This window comes from Sander lucioperca, chromosome 14 (genome assembly GCF_008315115.2).
Source record: "Sander lucioperca isolate FBNREF2018 chromosome 14, SLUC_FBN_1.2, whole genome shotgun sequence".
NCBI classification, from domain to species: Eukaryota; Metazoa; Chordata; class Actinopteri; order Perciformes; family Percidae; genus Sander; species Sander lucioperca.
In genome coordinates, this window is record NC_050186.1 from 13,926,809 (window position 1) to 13,946,059 (window position 19,251).

The 19,251-nt window shown below is 39.3% G+C and overlaps 1 protein-coding gene across 1 annotated transcript; it reads right to left on the reverse strand.

The window, feature by feature from the left end:
* Positions 1 to 3,007: 3,007 nt before the first annotated feature.
* LOC116063046 (corticotropin releasing hormone binding protein) lies at positions 3,008 to 9,258 on the reverse strand. The gene is made up of 7 exons (XM_031317915.2): positions 9,126 to 9,258; positions 8,931 to 9,024; positions 8,353 to 8,510; positions 7,594 to 7,804; positions 6,928 to 7,073; positions 4,387 to 4,504; positions 3,008 to 3,616 (listed from the first exon to the last, which is right to left on the reverse strand). The coding sequence occupies exons 1-7, from the start codon at positions 9,213 to 9,215 to the stop codon at positions 3,462 to 3,464; spliced, it is 972 nt and encodes a 323-aa protein (XP_031173775.1). The 5' UTR covers positions 9,216 to 9,258; the 3' UTR covers positions 3,008 to 3,461.
* Between the last annotated feature and the right edge of the window lie 9,993 nt (positions 9,259 to 19,251).

Genomic DNA, 19,251 nt, shown 5'->3' on the forward strand with positions numbered 1-19,251 from the left:
TATATCATCAGCAGGCTTGTTCATTATCGTCATCACTGAGCACAGAGGGGATACACAGGACGCTGCCAGAGATAGTGAACAGATCTTCAAGCATATGAGCATATGATATAGTATAATAACATGCAAGGATCGGATATGGCATATAATATAAATATACTGTATGTATTGTTTTATAAACAGTGATGATATTTATCCTTTTAACAAAGTTTTATTTCAAAGCCTGATATATCTTCTTCCTCTGTGCCATATAGCTCCATTGTTGTTTAAACTGGGTGACATGTTCCTTCTTTACCATAAAATACACACACTGTAGTTTATTTTGACTCAATCCCACATTCACCATCCTGCCGCCACAAATACTCACTAGAGCACCTAATGTGGATTAAACCACTGCTGAACATACAGTAGTCCCCAACAAATGCACAATTTTGTTTGATGAAAACTACAGCTGTTTTATGACATAACTGCACCTCTTTTTAAAATGAAAAGAATATATTTGTGACCCCTGTTTTAAGAGATTTCCTCCTAAGAAGAAGAACCACAAACTACATCTGTTCACATTCAAGTGACAAAAACCTCTATATTCCGTAAACGGGAGTAAAGGAGAAAGTCGTGACTATGTTAGTGTCACTACGCACACATACTGGAAACCTGATCTGTTTTTAACCTATGCCCTGAACAATTTAAATTAGTGCAAGACCACTAGAGGCACTTATATATACCCCCCCCCCCGCCGCCCCACCACCACCACACACACACACACACACACACAACCACACACACACACACACGTACACACAGATTTCTGATTACATGGGTCGTCATCACACACTCGTTCATCACCAGCTGTGGCTGCCTGCAGGTGTCTGTCAACGATAATACACCTGCAGGCCTTTAATCACTGCTTGCCCCATTGGTTTGTTCCATTCAAGCCATCAATTTCGGAGATAACGCCCCCTGTTCTCCCTGTAGTGACAGTGAGGGGCGCTTATATACCAGAAACCATCCCACATCTGAAGGGGTGATGAAGTGGCACATGCTCCCCTGACAACTGAAAGGTCTCGTGGTTGTTTACCAAGACATGAGCCTGCAATGAGAATTACTTCTTATAAACAACGCGGAACAGCTGAAATGTAACAGTTAATGGGTTTATTTGTATATTATTGCAAATAACTGAATGTGTGTAGCCTAAAGTATGATGTCAGCTGTTCATTGACTGTTTACATCTTTAAACAACTAGAAGTAATTACAGCCACAGGAGCAGCTCTGCGAGGCTGTACTTTGGTGCATTAGTCCTTTGAGCTAAATGCTAATGTCAGCATGCTAACATGCTCACATTGACAATTGTGACTTGACAATTAGGACTTAACACAAAGTACAGCTAAGGCTGATGGGGATGGCATTAGTTTTGCAGGTATTTGGTCATAAACTGAAGTACTGGACAAACTTAACCTGCTAGCCATCGCTAGAACCAATACTGCTAAACGGCTATAACAGTGATCCAGCGCGTAGAACACAGGAATGTTTTGATTGTCAGTATTAGAAATGGTTTAACTAGTCAGGATCAATGGAAGCACATTTCCAGGATAATTGCCTGACATTTAGCCGAAGGCGAGGACATCCCCTTGCGTTCGAAAACTATTTGTTTCAGGAATCAACAACAAACTTCGAGCTAGCAAGCTACACGCTGAAGTTTTGAAGTAAATTTGTATCTGGCAACAAGGCAGGCCTGCTTGGTTCTTTTGGGGAATGATTGTAAAGATTTACAAAGACTGTGTTTACGGCATTTACTCTCTAACTGGGAAGTTTTGGGATCGATTGGCGGGGATTGCTATGGACTAAGTACACACGGAGATACACTGGTAAGAGCAAATGGCGTTTAACCATGTATCCAGCTAATTTAAATAGCTCACGTTACTGTATTGTGTGAGCTGTTGGTGTAATTTAATATTGTATGTGGCGTTTTCTTTTGCGGTGTGCAAATGTTCCACCAAAACAAGTTCCTTCCCGGGACTATTTAGCAGAGCCACCATCACTGCGTCCGGAGCTTAGCGCCCCCAAGACGATTGTGATTGTTTTAAAGAGATGCAAACAACCCAGAGCAGTTTTTTTCTCCTATCCCAGTATGTATCTGTTGTGTAGCCGGACCTTACTCCACAGATACATGTCTGGCAATGCGAGACTATATATGATGTACCCTACATTTAACTCCCATATACCACAATGCAGCGTGGTCGTGTTTTCCCAGAGGAGAAGAAGAAGCAGAAGCAACCGCGAAAACTGAAAAGGAAAAATGGATCGGGCTTTCGTTTCTAAACAGTGGAAATGTAACATGCAACATATATACATATTTTTACTATTCTCCTGGGTGCTCGGTTTGCTTCAGGGAAGTATTAGAAGTATTTTTGTTTCAGTTTGTTTACATGTGGCTGGGCGCGGCCGCCTCCGTCACACAAATAACCGGCACATCTTCTGACACAAGTCACGCAACAATGTGTTTTCAGTGAGTGTCCGAAATCTTGTTTGGTCATTCCCTATGTAATTCGCTATTTAATAAACACTATATAGTAACTGAGTGAATGAGGGTTTCGAACGCAGCTCTCATTTACACATTTCAAAATGGCAGCAGAATGTGCTTTTAAAGATTGCCTAAGTGTCCCTCTACCTTGGTACGCTCGTGGCCAAACAGAAGCAGTCCTGTCTGGATAAGTGGAGCAATGAATACCTCCCATATGTGTTCCTCCACTGAAACTAATTGATTTAAAGTAATTTAATGGAGCTGTGCACAGAACAGACATAAATAGTTGCAGGAACTTCCGTTGAATACAGAGAGCCAGAAGAGGGGTGCATATCTAAATGTTTTGGAAATGTATTTATCTGATGAATGTATCAGATCACGGAAATAAATGTGAATGTAGTTCACAATAACTGGTTATGATTGTAAGTGGTGCAGTACACTGCTTTGTTTCTCACTGTGGCACAAATGAAAACAGGAAACACAGTTGAGTGCTTTGTCATGCAGTATAATTTTATTACAAAAAGGTTTTATACAAATTTAACTGCATAATGGCAATGAACACTTGCATTTATTATATTGATAACACTTTACCTATTGCCCTCTATGTCATCTGTGGCAGCACATTGTGTATCATTCAGCAAAATAAACACCAGTAACATTCATTTCAGCACCATTCCCTTTCAAGAATGTTGGCCATGAACTCATATGTAACATAATATCATAAGTCTTAATAAATACACATACTGTACACAAAGCAGAAATAAAAACAATAGCAGTTCCACCAAACACAAAGGACACTTTTAGCAACGACCAGAATGAGAATAAAAATAAAAACGAGTCAGGGAATGACCAGGTGGATCTCTTGTTTTTTTTAATAAAATAATTGGAGAAAAACAATGTTTGCAGTCAAATGATCGTTTGTCACTTCATGATCTTTGTGGGATCAGTTGTTGAAGCAGAAATCCTCCACGTTGTTGAGTTTGATCGTCTGCAGTTCCTGGCTGTCCAGTAGCCTGTAGCTGAAAGACACTCGGCTGACAAACTTCCCGCTGGACACCATCCTCACCACTGTGTTATCACAGCCGATCTTCATGTGGGCTGCGGGGGAAAGGAGAAATATTAAGTCTTAGTTCAATCAGTTTGGTAGTCTCGCATTGAGAAATCTCCACATCGCTGTGTGTACCCAGTGCTATAATTATTATGAGTCATATTTCTGTATTAATTGTAATTGGGTATTGTTCTCTCTCTCTCTCTCTCTCTCTCTCTCTCTCTCTCTCTCTCTCTCTCTCTCTCTCTCTCTCTCTCTCTCTCTCTCTCTCTCTCTCTCTATCTATCTATCTATCTATCTATCTATCTATCCTTCCCCCCCCAACCTGGCTGCCCACCAAGAGCCAGGTACCGAGGTTTCTGCCTGTCAAAAGGAAATTTCTCCTCGCCGCTGTCGCACCAAATGCATGCTCTTGGGGGAATTGTTGTGTTTCTGTAAATTATAATTTGGTCTAGATGTACTTTATCTGTAAAGTGTCCTGAGATCACGTGTGTAATGACTTAATACTATAAATAAAATGTAATTAAATTGAATTGTGTCTGCGCTGAATTATGGTCTGGCTATACCGCTTATCTATTCTGGGATAGGGGAAAAAAACACTCTGGCTTGGTTGTATTTCTCTAAACCAATCACAACCATCCTGGGCGGCGCTAAGCCCCACATTCAGCATGGTGCTCTTGTGAAACAGATAGCAGAAGGGGAGGGACATCTGGCGCGTGAGAGATGTGCTGGATGTCAGGCTTTATCCCAGCACTGTACATCCGGTAAGCCAGATTTCCTGTTTGATGAGGTGGAAGGGAGGAGATGCGTCTGTACTCACTGGGTCCAGTGAAGGAGATGCAGAGGTCTGTGATGGGCAGCAGCTTGGATGTGTCGATGCCGTTTCCTCCCAGCAGCTGCACAAAATCTCCTGATTCTGCACAACCAGGCATGGATCTCTGTGGAAATCAACACATGATGGCATTATGACATGTGGCAAATACTACTAACATTGAATTCATCACAGTGCATTGACGCAGATTTTTTTAAAGACCACGTTATCATTTTGTTTGAACTCTTAGAGCACTTGACCCATCGACAAGGGACCCTGACTGCGCTCTCCAGAGAAACATGATTGGTCACTTGTTTGTTATTCTAGTTCTTTTTTATAAATCAATGCTATTGGTTACGCTTACATGTGTTTGTGGGTTTGACAAATATTTAAACAGTAATGAGTAGGAATCAATATCCTTAAAAAATGTTCGATAACGGTACCGATGCCAACAACGTGACTTCGATACTGGTTCCTGAACGATGACATTTACTCTTTAGGTATTGAAATTTGGTATTGAATGACGAGGCATTTTTCAATACTTCTATACTACTTCTTAATATCGATTCTCAATACTAAGGAGGCAATTTGGTTGGTGCCTAAAAAGTATTGAATTCAGTACCCAGCCCTAGTGATGAGGCGATTTCATCTGACTTCGTCTGAGGTAAACTGCTCAATAAAACGTTTTCAAATTAGCCTTTTTTCATTTCCTGAAAAACAAAGGTTTAGGACATACAAGGTTTTCAACGACAGTGACAATATGATTATGTTCAGGAGCAAAAAAACAAAGTAGCTTGATATCCTTGGAACATAAGAAGTGTTAGGGAGCAGCTGGATGGTTGAGTGTACAAAGCATGTGCAGGTCATGTCCTCTGATGGTCCTCTCACCTCAACCTTGCCATATAATTTATCTCTAACATTAAAGCTGCATTAACTGAATTCTTGGCCACATGGGGGCAGCGGAAACGATCTGTAAACACTGACATATTATCGGCGTTTAAGTTGATCTGGTGAACTTGTTAGAAAACAGTTGCTTATTTACCGACCAGCAGATAGAGAGCAACATTTTCCGGGTATTAATAGCCAAATAGCTGCCGTGTGACTATTCTCACCCGGGCGCAAATAGACACTCCCAATTATTTTTCAATTTCATTAACATTGAGAGACCATAACATGGTCTTGGCAAAGGTCTGTGCTCTGAATGATTTTCTAGTTTGGAGTTGTATATTTCTGCCCATCTGATGATTGAAAGCCCAATATTCACACTTCTTTTAGCTCTGGTTTTGGTCTCTACCAACTCCTAAGGGAAATATCTGTCTCATTAGCTGTTAAATGCGACACAATGATCACCAGCTCGTAACTTAGGTCTGTGTCTGCTGTTTGGTGTTGGGCAGGTAGTGTACGGAGGGTTAAAGAGCTTTTTCACACACAAAAACTATTGTGGAAATAACGCTGGCGAGAGCAGTGAGACTCAACCATAACAACGCATTCTAATGAACGGGTACGTATGATATCGTACGAAAATGTATGCACACCAAAATGTGTGATATCCTACGAAATTAGGAGACTGCCGGCTGGTCACGTGACGCCAGGCTGGCTACGAGCTCCATGAGGCCAGGTGGCAGTTGCTAGTTGTTTAAGCCGCTACAGAGCTTCGCAACGCGAGCTACGGACCTCCGTCATAGTTCGGTCGTATCGGCGGCAGTTAGTCGATGTGTTTAGCCGAAAATGGGTGACTTTGAGCCGGGTACAGAGCACCGCAAGCTGCTGCTCGTTTCGGCGGAGATTACAGTTAAATTTAGTCCACAGAATATGCTGCGATCAAAGTTAAGATTAGGCACCAAAACGACTAAGACTAGGAAAAAGATCGTGGTTTGGATTAAATCACTCCCCTTTTGGTAGCTTTTTGAACGAATGGTTCATGAGAACGGCTGACCATAAACAGTAAAGTTGTGGGCCGTAAAACCAAAACAATGAGCTGAAAGATGCTAAAATGCTTCATAGGGATGGGGGGAACTCCAGAGTTGGGTGATCATTCTCTCTGGGTTCTTTACTATGAGCGACCACTTTCATGTTATACGTAGTTATGTGATCCATTGTTAATATGAAATATTGATTTTAGACCTGTTTTTTTCATACAGGTATGAGGACTTCTAAAGCATCAATAGAATTAAAAGAAATGTGCATGATTTAAAAGTCTTAATATCAGCAAGCAGGCAAAGCACGTGCAATTAATGTAGCATAAGAACTATAAAGTCAAGGTTTTAAAGAGTCAGTTCACTCAAATTACAACAGTTTTCAATCACTTTTTATAGAAAGTGGGTAATAGTATGTAACAGCTGCAATGTTTTGCGATTGCTATTGTTTTCCTGATGTGATTTTTGGCTGCTTTGAGCACCCTGAACAAATTTCAATTGATCTCCCTCATACTGGAGTAGTGGCAAATCCTTGAGTAAAATGAGGTGAGGAGAATAATCAAAGCATAGACAAGGACGAGGAAATGTTAACGGTGATATTGTACCGACATCAGTGTTTTATGTATTTGTTCACCTTGGGAAAGTTGTTGTAGTGTCCCAGGCTGAACTCAGAGACATCGATCGCCACTGGATAGATGATGGAGAAGCTGCAGTTCCTGTGCTGCTGCGGGATCACCATTGTGTAACTGCCCTCTGGTGACTGGGAGATGACATTACAGGCTGCGAGGAGACAGGGAATGGCAAAAACAGGGATGTTACAAGGATTTCCTGGATGGATTCTGAAGGTGAAGCAGGTGAAATACATACACACAAAAAAACTACAAGCACAAACAGTTTAATGCAAATGACAAAGAACGTAACCAAATGTAAAGGTGCTTTGATAATGAACATGGAATAAAACTCTTATTTACAAAAATGCTAGTTGTATTTCTGATTAGTGGATTCAGGTCTTGTATCATGAAAGTAAATGAAGCGGTGGTAAAATGGAAATCAGCACATTTTAGGTTTAATTTGGCCCTTAGATTTTGTTTTTTTGGTCTTGTCCCCTTATGTCATGGTCCTGATCCCGAACAGTGATGGCAAACTGTCCCATGTTGGTGCAATGGATGACTGAAGCACCCTGCCAGGCTTGTATCATCACCACAGACTCACACATTAATCACTCCACAAATGGGTGGAAGCTGAAGCGGCTGCATTTGTGTGCCTGTTTGCTTTTTTTGTATGAATGTGATGTACTTACGGAAAGGATTGATGTGTTTCCTGACTGTCAGGGTGAAGCTGCTGCCAGCGTTGTGAATTCGGAAGAAGACCATGGCCACGTTCTGAGAGGAGCGCACGCTTCTCCTCACTGATCCTGAGTCGCAGTAATCCACATAGCGCTCGTACAGAGGCAGCGGGTGATCCTGGGAGCTCGGGAACTTCTCTCCTTTCATCACCCAGCCGTCAAATACCTTCATGGGACACATTGACAGGGAAAGTAAGATTTTTCAGATTCAGTTACAGATGCATTTGCACTCTGGCTGATCTTACTCTGTGGTAAACACATTGAACTAAGTAGCCTACTGAAGGTTTATACCATCTTAAGTGTACTTAAGTGCTTGGTAAGTAAGCAGGTTATGTACAATTGCATTATGTTAAAAGGAGCTTTTTGTCTAATCAGGAAGTGTTTCTAAGCTTAGTAAAGCAAGTTGACTGACCCCAGTATGATGGCATGAAAACAAGCACAGGCTGTCACATTTCTTCACCAGTGATTACTGACTTTATACATAGTAATAGATTAAATAATAGACCTAAGAAGCTGTTTCTTTGTAACAGGAGTAAAATATGTTACAACTAAGGCTGAAAATCTTAAAATAAATCATTTTAATTTGATATTTTAGCGCCACTTCCAAGAACTAGATGTTGTTTCATGCCTGACTGGAGTTTTGTTTTTGTTTTGTTTTTTTTTACATATAAGAGGAGGAAAATTATTCTTTGTGGGACAAGTTTTATAGTTTACCGTGATTAAGTCCCCTCCCCTGCAGTCAATGTCAACATTGTCATATTCCACAGTGAGCACTTCGTTGGGCTCTGCCATGAAGAAAGCAGCACAGCTGAGCTGAGGGCGCTCTGCTGTGAAGGTGAACTGACCCTCCACTGCAACCATGTCCAGACAACCTGAGAGACAGTCGCACATCCGTTAGAGTACATGTGCCAATCATAAACAAAACCAAAGACCAGGTTAGAAGATGTATTTTGTTTCATTAAAACCTTACCAATAGATCAGTCTTTTTTATCCCCTTTTATTAACCTTTTCCCTATTTCCCCTTTCCCCTATTTTACTCCTCTGCTATTCAAATACATTTGACATGTTATGCTAATAAAACCAATTGAAACTGGAAAACTGAATTAGAGAGAAAAGGAAGTGTTTTATAGCCTGTTTTATGTCCTGTTTAAAATTGACACTATCATTTTGTAGTGAAGACAGTGTATGCGAGAGATAAATGCATGTAAATGTGTCTATTTATCTCGTTCTCACATAGAAGTTGTGTCCTTTTGCAAGATATGGGCTAAAATATAGATTTGCATATGACTTACGTAAAGGTCGTCGGTACATTAACGCTTCAGGTGTTTCTCTCTTGAGTTCCGAGTTGAAAAATGAAAATAATTCATCTTTAGAGATCTCATTGGTCTGCAGAGAGACAGAGACAGGGAGACAAAAGTGTGAATTCAAAGTTTAACAAGAATGTGAATATTTACAGAAGTGAATAGCAACAAAGTTGAAGTACTTACCTCTATATATCTGGAGTCTCCCTTGAGTACAGACAGACACAACACCAGAAAGAACAGCTGCTCTCGGAAAGTGCGCTCCATAACGCGCATCTCTGTCTACAAGGCGCACCTGAGTGGAGAAAGTGTGGGCAGCTCTGCAACCAGCACTGCTTTTTATAGGACCAAGTGCGGGTCTGGTGTGTGACATGTCCGCTGTCACACTCCATGGATCCCCCCCTCCCCCCTCACTCGCTTCCCCGACCAATTACGTGGTTGTGACGAAGGCAAGGATGGAGAAGCAAGTTGAGACAGGGAGAGAGAGACCATCACACACACACACACACACACACACACACACACACACACACACACACACACACACACACACTATAGAGGATGCATAAGAATGACGTCTAAGATATTCTGTATGTATAATATAAATCAATCCTAATTTTGTGTCAATTTTCATAGTTTGTGTGTGTATATAAGTATAGTATATAATATATATAATGATATAATGATGTAGTTTTTTATTTTCATATTGCTTAATAACTTGTTTTCATATTTGTGTTTCATATTTGCCATACAAATAGATTTATATGATTCATGTAAATCCTTCCTAATATTGTGTTAATGTTCACTGTTTGTTTGTTTGTCAGCCGCTGCTGATGCCAAACGAGGCTCAAACAGCATGAATCAGGTATCAGTATCCGTCCTCAGTGCTGAACATTAAACAGCTGAGCCAACTTATTTATTTAATGCCACTACACTGTTTTGATTCTGACCGGCCACTTTTTTCTGTCTTCTGCAGGTCAAACGGAACAGACAATCGAGTGAATCCAGTGGAGCAATTCAACTTCAGTAAGCATTAGTATCTAATCCTACACAGGGCTTTCATCAAACCACCTACTGGGACAAAATAATCAGGACAAAGATTATATTTTATGTAGCCTAAATGTAAGGGGAGACACTACAGGTGAATCTGGTAAAAAAAAATGTTGATATCACCATGAAACTTCCCAAGTTGATTACTTACATTAGGACAATTATTTTTGTATTACAATTTAATACAATAAAATGTTATGTTTAAATCCAATGCTAACTTTTGGTGAATTTAGGAGAAATTTACAGACATAAATAGAAATAAAGTGTAGTAAAATAAACACCTAAATGTGTATTTTCTACTAGTCTGGAAGAACACATGTTATGGAAGCAAAAATAGCCCAAAACCTACTACTAAAAACTAATATATTTGCCTGTAGTGTCTCACTTTCTTTACAGATCATGTGATATGATCGAAAGCTCCAGAACAGCTAGTAAATGGATCGTTAGGTGAGATTAGTATTCAGGAACAAAAGGAAAGAAAAAATGTGATCCAAAGATATAAAATAAGCAGGGTGGCCAAGATAAAAAACAACAAAAAAAAACATCTAAGTAATAATAAAGTTTCCATCAGGGAGCCTCCGTCATAGTGTCACGATGACAACAGCAAGTCTACTAAGAAATACAGTAGTTCTACTACTGCTGGCACTGCTTTAAATTAATACAATCAAACACAGCAAGCAGTCAAAGGTCAAGCTTTTATTCCCTCCATATATATCATACTCAGTATTCAGTTTAATGAAATTGCATTCCCTCAGGCCTACAGTGTACACTATAAAGAGTATGATAAGAGTACAGAACAGACAGTGGGCCTCATAAGGTAAAATACCGAACACACTGCAAGATTTAATTTGTCTAAGAGATTATGTAAAATATGGTAAATAAGAAGGAAATGCTGGGGCTAACACGTTCACACCTAAAGGTAATATAGAGTTTCCAATTAATCTGGAGCATCAGGAGTACATCCATGTTAAAAAATACAGTACATGAAGATAAGGAAAAGGAGAGATGGAGGATTGTGTGTTTGGCTCAGTTGAGACCCCCCTGTATCTGTTTGACTGTCTGATAATAAAACTGGATGATGGAGTGTACATTCACACAACAGCGACATCATGTAACAACCTGCTGGGATTTCTACAGCATTCACTTCACACCCACTAAGCTGCTCTCACGCCTGCTGTGTGTGTGTGTGTGTGTGTGTGTGTGTGTGTGTGTGTGTGTGTGTATGTGTGGCAGCCCTAAAAGAAAAAAACTGATCCTCCAGCGCTGTAGTATGGAAGAACAAACTACATCTCAAATTATACACAAAATCGTTGTCGTTGATTATGAACTGATCAAAAAGACATGCAGGGTAATTTCTCTCATCATGCAAAACGAAAATTGTGATTGCGCTTCTACTGTACACATCTGGCTCCAAAACTCCACTGCAGCATCTGTAAAAGAATTGTTTTTCTCGTTTATGGGCGTGAAAACAAAGCAGTGGTTTCATTAAATGCACTATCAACGAAATACTTGGTTGTTGAAAAGTTTTAAGTTACATTCATAGACTTTATTGAGAGTCAAGGGCGCTCGTCTTCCACGTGTCCCTGAGGTTTGCAGGTGCCTCAGGCTGTTGAAAAGGTCACTGCATTCAAATGTTGAAATTGGCCCTCGGTGTAATTCACAGCCTTGGTGATGAGTTGGTAGCAAACATGTTTGCTACCAAGATAAGCTGAAGGATATACAGTATACACTTCACAATTCAGAGCTTGGAAAATCCATTAAAATATGTTTCATACACCTAGAAGGCAAATTCAGATATAAGCTTGAGACAAAACTTCTCGCGACAAAAATGATGTCATTTGAACACCCGTGCATTTCCTATGACAATATCCTTGTAATGATGCTTATGGAAGCCCTTCTCCGCCAATGTGATGGGAAAAATATCCTGTAAGTCATCATTATAATGACTTAGTTTCTGAAAATAATGGCTTTTTATTTCAAAATAATGACTTAGTATCTCAAAATAATGACTAAATATCTCAAAATAATGACTTTGTATCTCAAAGTAATGACTTAGTATCTCAAAATAATGACTACATATCTCAAAATAATGACTTAGTATCTCAAAGTAATGACTACATATCTCAAAATAATGACTCAGTATCTCAAAATAATGACTCAGTATCTCAAAATAATGAATTAGTATCTCAAAATAATGACTTAGTATCTCAAAATAATGACTTAGTATCTCAAAATAATGACTTAGTATCTCAAAATAATGACTTAATATCTCAAAATAATAACTTAGTATCTCAAAATAATGACTTAGTATCTCAAAATAATGAGTTATTATTTCAAAATAATGACTTACTATTTTTTTAAGTCATTATGTAGCATGATCTAATATGATAATATGATGATTTTGATTGTGAGAAATGTAGTTGCTGAGTCTGGCTCTTAAACCAAGATTTTAAAGGACGCAGTCAGTAATTAAATATAATGACTAACATAGTGTCATTTACTGCAGCCCTCTCAGAGAGACACAGTTTTAGTTTAAGTCCAACAGTTTGGAGTATAGGCTGGGTTGCACTTGATATTTAAAGTACAAATGTATACTTCATGGGACTGAAGCAATGCAACCAGATTACATCTTCATCTTCAGTTTCATTCAGTCGTTTGTGCACTGCATTTAATTCAAGTGTGTATGTAAACTGTGTGTAAACAGTATCGGATGTAGAAAAACCACTCAGCAGATAAGAGGTGTAATAAACCTTAGATAGAGAAAGTAAACCCAACAATTGCACTGTGCAGGCTTTAATAGTTTTTATACGTTGTTTATTTTTATTAATGGTATGTCACACGTCATCCTCTATATGTGCCTCTACAACCTGATGTGTTTTGCAGGAACCTATTTGCTCTCAAGGCCAAAGTGTTTTCCATCACAGCAAATATAGCAGTTTTATGGCATGATTTATATTAAAATACAAGCAACTTTTATTTTCTTTTAACTCACAGACACACTTTTCATTATGTCCACTAATCTGCGCTATTTTGAAATATGCATACAGGCCTTCTCTGTTTAAAACACTCATTAAAACTATTTTGTGGCTCTTTGAAGCGATGTGCGTAGGACGTTTTATTTGGCTTGTGGGTGAATTTGCAGAGATGCCGGTCATTTAACAGGGTCCTGTAGCCCTGAGAGGTCTGGCTGAATAGCAGAAGCCATTACTGGTGACGAAGCTTCATTAGGCTCCATCAAGTCAGATGCTCCCTATTGTGTCCTTTCTGGAAGTTATTTACATTATCTTTTAGTGGAGCGGGCTCTGACATAATTAATGTCCACTTTAAGCAAATTAGCTTTCTGATGTGCTTTGCGGGGAGGAAGTATTCACATCTGCATGAGTTGCAGCTCTCTGGACAAAAATGTCTCGGTATAGCAGGAGTGCCACTTATGCTTGGTTGTGCTTTCAATGAGATTCATATTATAGGAGAAATCTGTTCCTTTTTTTCACAAGTGTATTTATTTCAGCATACTTTCTCTGACAGCAATGGCCTCAATACAAAAAATTAGAGCCAAATCATTTTTAAATAGAAGAAATTCTAGACATTGGTGTATAGATAGATAGATAGATAGATAGATAGAAAGAAAAGTAAACAGCATGGTTTTTTCTTAATAAACTTTACGGAACAAATGTAACTACATTGTGTTCTGCGCTACGTGCGTTAGCGAACTTTAAAGGTGCAGTAAGTGATGCTGCGCAAAGATGGTTGATATTTGAACTCAACTGCCAAACAAATACAACCCCCCCTTCATAAGCTCCGCCCCCCCAGATTCACGGACAGATAACTACTGGCCGGCACATTCAAATGCTGCCTCCTCCCCTCCCCCCCCCATACCGTCAACTGTTGCCAATTGGCTGGAATAGTGTTTTGTGGCTCGTGCACTCCTTTCTGTTGGTTTTCCATTTACACAGCCAGGGCTGTGTATTAATGCCAGATGTGGACACACAGAAAATAGAGAGCTAGGTGACCGTGAGGAGATATTCAATGACAAAAAGTGTATTGAATTAACATCACTTAGTATATCTTTAAGTAACGTAGCGTCTGATTTGAACCCAAACCACAATCATTTTCTAAACCTAACCAAATAGATTTTGTGCCTATCCCTAACCAAAATGCGACCGTATTACAACGTTAACGGCGTTTTGAACCCTCTGAGAACGAAAGACGCACCGGCGCGTCTAAGCAATGTTTGACAAAACTTCTACTCAAAAAGCTTTATTACAAAATTTCATTTCAGACAATTTTTTTTTACTATTTTTATCCTATATTACACTACTTTAGTAGTACTGAGTTTGTAAACATGAGTTTGAACATTTTGATATGAAACACATTGGGATCATTTAAATGCAATTACCTTTAAAAAGGTAAATTCAAGAAGATATGTGAAAATGCCCTTAGACCTCAGAGGATTAAAACCACAACCGTTCTGTCATTTGGATATGAGGAGAGAAAACGCTCTTGTGGGTCGTAACAGATGTTAGGAATGATACGATATCATCACGATACTTACGTCACGATACGATATTATTGCAATATATTCCAACTTCAAATTTTTCCCAATTTCAAATGATGTCCCCAAAAGGAAACTTTTTCAACATCCGTTTTATCTAAAAAGATACATTTCTCTCACTTCAATTTTATTGCTGCAAAATAGGATTGTCAAGCAGACAAACTGACCAACACATATATAATAATAGATCGATACTTGCCGTCTGTGTAGCGATACAGTATTGCCACGCAAAATATTGAGATACTATGCTGTATCCATTTTTTCCCCCACCCCTAGTAGGCATAATACCCATGGGAAATCATGTGTTTTATTAATTTGCACTGTCCCCTTTCATAAAATAAACTGAACTGAATAAACGACCTATATCGTCATATGGTTTGGAGGACTTGTTGGTTTTCTTAGAGGTGTCCTCCGTCTGACATCGTTTAGACTAAAACCTAATAAATGTATCTGAAAAACAACAAAAACCAAAATGTATTCATCTGTTATTTTCAGATGACAATGCTTTATTTTTTTTATTAAAACTGAAACAGAAACAGACACCAGATAACCGCACCATACATGCCGATGTAGACACTGATAAACAGCCCTCACATTCAGCAGAAATACATTGCATTTCTTATCACATGATAAACTGTCACGTCTTATGGATTGCCTCCCGGCAAAACATTTTGATGCTGGGCTAATATAAAATGTGGCAGAGGTAAGAAGACAGCAACCAGATCCAGGTTTGATCATATCATTTTGAGTTTACAGGTGCCGTCGCCTTACATCAGTGCTGACGTGCAAGATGTGCAGAGCAAGAGGCCTGAAGGAATTATCTTTGTCCTAGTCTTGTATTGCCAGACCTTCCTCCACGGCGCCGGGATGGGAGAAAAATGTGCTCTGGTTTATTGGCATTTCTTTAAACCAATCGCAATCGTCATGGGCGGCACTGAGCACCGGGCAGAGCCATGGTGCCGCTGAAAATAGCCTCGGGAAGGAACTTGTTTTGGTGGAACGTGTACGTTCAAAAGTTGTTTTAGTCGTGCAACAGAAAACTCATTGGACAGATAGTCTAGCTAGCTGTCTGGATTTACTCTGCAGAGATCTGAGGAGCAGTTAACCAAAGTCGTCATAAATCCACCAGAGTTTAAAATTCCAACCCAAAGAAAGAGGAAGGTAACAGACATCCTGCCGACCGGAGCAATCCCGGAAGTGGAACGTCTTGGATAAAGACTTTGTCCTGACGTTCAGCTGCTTTGGTGGATAAGAAAAGTAAAAATCACAAACTTAGGGAGTCACTTTATACTTCATATATGTCACATAACAACAAAACAAGATGAATATGAATGTATGCAGGCAAGACAACAACAAAAAAAACTCATTTGTGCAAGACAAAGCGATGCAAATTAAACTAATCACTGATGAATGTGATCGGGTTTCACATGCAGCAATTACTTGGCCATCTATTGAATTATGTGTACCGTATATACAATTTTGAAAACACTTTCAGGCTATAAAATAACTGCATCCGCTCCTCCATTTTCAATGTCCTTGTTGTTATGGATTCGTTGTTGGAATCAGTTGAAAGGTTATTGACCTTGATGGTTGATGGTTGGTCATTGGTTGTACTGGTTTAGATTTGTAGGGATTGGTTGTAGTTTTATTTGTGATGGTACTTCTTGCTCAGATTTTATTAGTGATTGATAATGGTTTTTTATAGATGTCTGTATTTACTTATGTGGATTTTATTGCACTTGAACTTTATGATGGAATGAACTAATTTAAAAAAAGGAACTAATTTAAATGATGTGATCTATGTATTCCATGTGCTTATTTTCAGTGCTCCACTTAAAGGAGAATTTCAGTCGATTTCAACACGTAGCTCTGTTTGTAAATTAGGAGTGCTGTCAGTAGCGAGATAAACGAAAACAATCGGTGCTGCCTACACCGAGTTATCCTCCTGCTAGATTTTGCACCCAACAGGCTTAAACAGGGCTTACAGCACAGGCTTTCTTCCTCGGTGATCATTGCGATACAGTATCCACACGAGCATCATGTACCCGCATCACGTGCAACCAGCCACAACTGTAAAATCTCCCGGTTGCGGAGGGGTAGACGGTGAAAGCTCAAGCTCAAATATCTCTTCATTTGGTTGCCGCAATTTGGAAAGGCACAAACTGGAACCATTTTCTCATATTAGTCCTGATCTAACTCCAAGCTCGTCTGTCAGCTCTGTGAGCTCCTCCCCCTGCTGCCGTTGCTAGGTTACCTAGCTGTTGAACTCTTGAACTGCAGCTCTGCTCGCTCCACTGTAGTGTCAGGTTACAGCTTGTTGATACATACTCATTACTATGGAAAGAACCTCGGCAAATCGTTTTTTTTTGTGGATTGTATGAGATTGGCATTCGACTAGTGTGGGCTTCACCATAAACCAGGAAATAAACAGCGGTATGGATTAACACAACTTTTATGGCTTTCTGTCACATCTACTGCAGTCAAATTCGCTGTGTTCCCTCGTAAGGAATAACTGCACATGGCTAAGCACTTGTAATGGCATTTCGAACATGTTTAGAGGCTAAAAACACGTTTAAAACTTGCCCCGTTTAAGCCTGTTGGGTGCAAAATCTAGCAGGAGGATAACACGGTGTAAGCAGCACTGATTGTTTTTGTTTTTCTCGCTACTGACAGCACTCCTAATTTACAAACAACAGAACTACGTGTTGAAATTGACCGGAATTCTCCTTTAATGTGGATTTCCTTTTGTTGTCTTTTGCTGTGCTGTGTGTCAGATTATGTGATATCAATAAAGTTGAAGTTGTAGGCAGTAAAACAGCAGAGTTCTGCACTAAAAACAACAAGTAAGCCAAACATGTTAGCAGGATAAATTCAGATGGTTTGGCCTTTTTTATAGGATTTGCAACATTTGGGAGAATGTATGGATGAAACCGACTGAAAGTGATAATGTGCAAATATGTTTACTCAGACAGATCTTTTGGTTTTAATACACATAACGTGTCATGGTGTTACAGTAATTGTATAATAGGTGTGATTGGAGAGTCACTAGATGGAACAAAAGCTGTAATGAACTGTGACTCTTCAAACAAAGTCAAAGTCTGATCAAAGGTTTCTGTGACAATGAAGATGTGTTTGGATCTCCACCAAAACATATTGTAATGACTAGTCAATTGTATTCACAATTCATATTCACTTTTATGTAATGTAATCATTTCATTTAAAAAGGACCGTTTACAACATTCATTATAATGTTGCCATTTGATGTATTGTACCAGAGTTGAAGCTAAATTTAACAAACCTTAAGTTACTTATGTAAAGCTATTTTCATCAGCAGTCTCTTGGCAGGTCACAGTTCGAACATAAACTCAAAACAGGAAATGTAATAGAAAATTACACATCGCAGTACATCACACACACACACACACACACACGCGCACACATACACACACGCCACAGTAAACCCTGTGAGAGAAATAAATCAGATAAACATTACACTACTGTTGTAGGCAGAGTAAGTGGTGAAAATCAAAAAGGCAATCCGGCAACTGAGCGAGCATAAATGATTGTACAGTGAGGGTTACATGGAGTATTTTTAGTCAGACATCAAATGTCCTCATCAATTATATCAATTTTGCCCTTCACGTCTGCACTGCCCTCATCTGTGACATCGCATTTCTCTGAAAATTCAAAAACATTTAGAAATGTTCTCATAACTAACAGGGAAAATGTGAATATCACTGTCGTCAGAACAAATTGCACATTTCTCGGACTTTTTCTTCACTTCACAAATCCTTCACCAACACAAGAAAGCTGAATTTGAATGTACAGGAGAAAGGTCTGTGACAGCCTCATGACCTCAGACGTCATGTATGTGTGCACACATGACTATACAGACAAACACATCAAGTGTGAAAGCCTCCTTTTTGCATCAAAGTGTAACACAAGCTGTGTGTGTGTGTGTGTGTGTGTGTGGCGGGGGGTGGGTGGGTGTGTGTTTGTTTTTGTGTGTGTCTGTGTGTGTCTGTGTGGGTCTGTGTGTGTAAAACGGATTCAGTTCAGCCATGCATAATTCAGATTTAGGAGAACAAAGGCCTGCTTATGTCATAACAGGGTAAGCTACACATTCCTGCAAGGTGAGCAGAAGAGACTGAAATCCAGCATCCTGGTAAACAGGATGAGAGAGCATTCAGCATCTTTAGCTTTTATGTGTCTCCTACCTATTTTACACATGTATGTATCTAATAAACACACAAACATGAATACTTAGCATTCAATGTATTACTTCTTAGGAAATTATATTGGCTATAACTCAACAAGAATATTGCTTTGTTTCCTCTTTTTCGGTTTGTTTCATTTATCACCCAGCTGTTTTTTCTTCTTTTTCCAGTTTACATTATTGTCTCCTATCAAAATGTGTCATCCCTTAAACTCTGCTGCTGTGTGATTATTGACCAACATGAATCACTTTCTTTTGCATCTCATGTTTCTCTTCAGTTGTTTTCTTTGTTGTGATCTGCCTCTTTTGCCTCACGCTTTTTCACCGAGACAATCTTCATCTGTGTCACTTTTAGTCCAGTCATTTTAAGCCAAAATGGGGGTCAACCTAGGCCAAATTGCAACAGAAGCTAACTCAACTGATTTTGTATCCTCAATATGTCCTGAGTAAGGAAGAAATAGCCCCGAAGAATCCCATTAGGCGAAAGTTTTGAA

Excerpts from the sequence above, each read along its gene's own strand:
- LOC116063046 (XM_031317915.2), bottom strand. The coding sequence starts at position 9,215 with ATGCGCGTTATGGAGCGCACTTTCCGAGAGCAGCTGTTCTTTCTGGTG. Across the intron at positions 9,025-9,125 it reads GAGACTCCAGATATATAGAG|ACCAATGAGATCTCTAAAGA; the intron begins GTAAGTACTTCA and ends GTCTCTCTGCAG. Across the intron at positions 4,505-6,927 it reads ACTACAACAACTTTCCCAAG|AGATCCATGCCTGGTTGTGC; the intron begins GTGAACAAATAC and ends TGATTTCCACAG.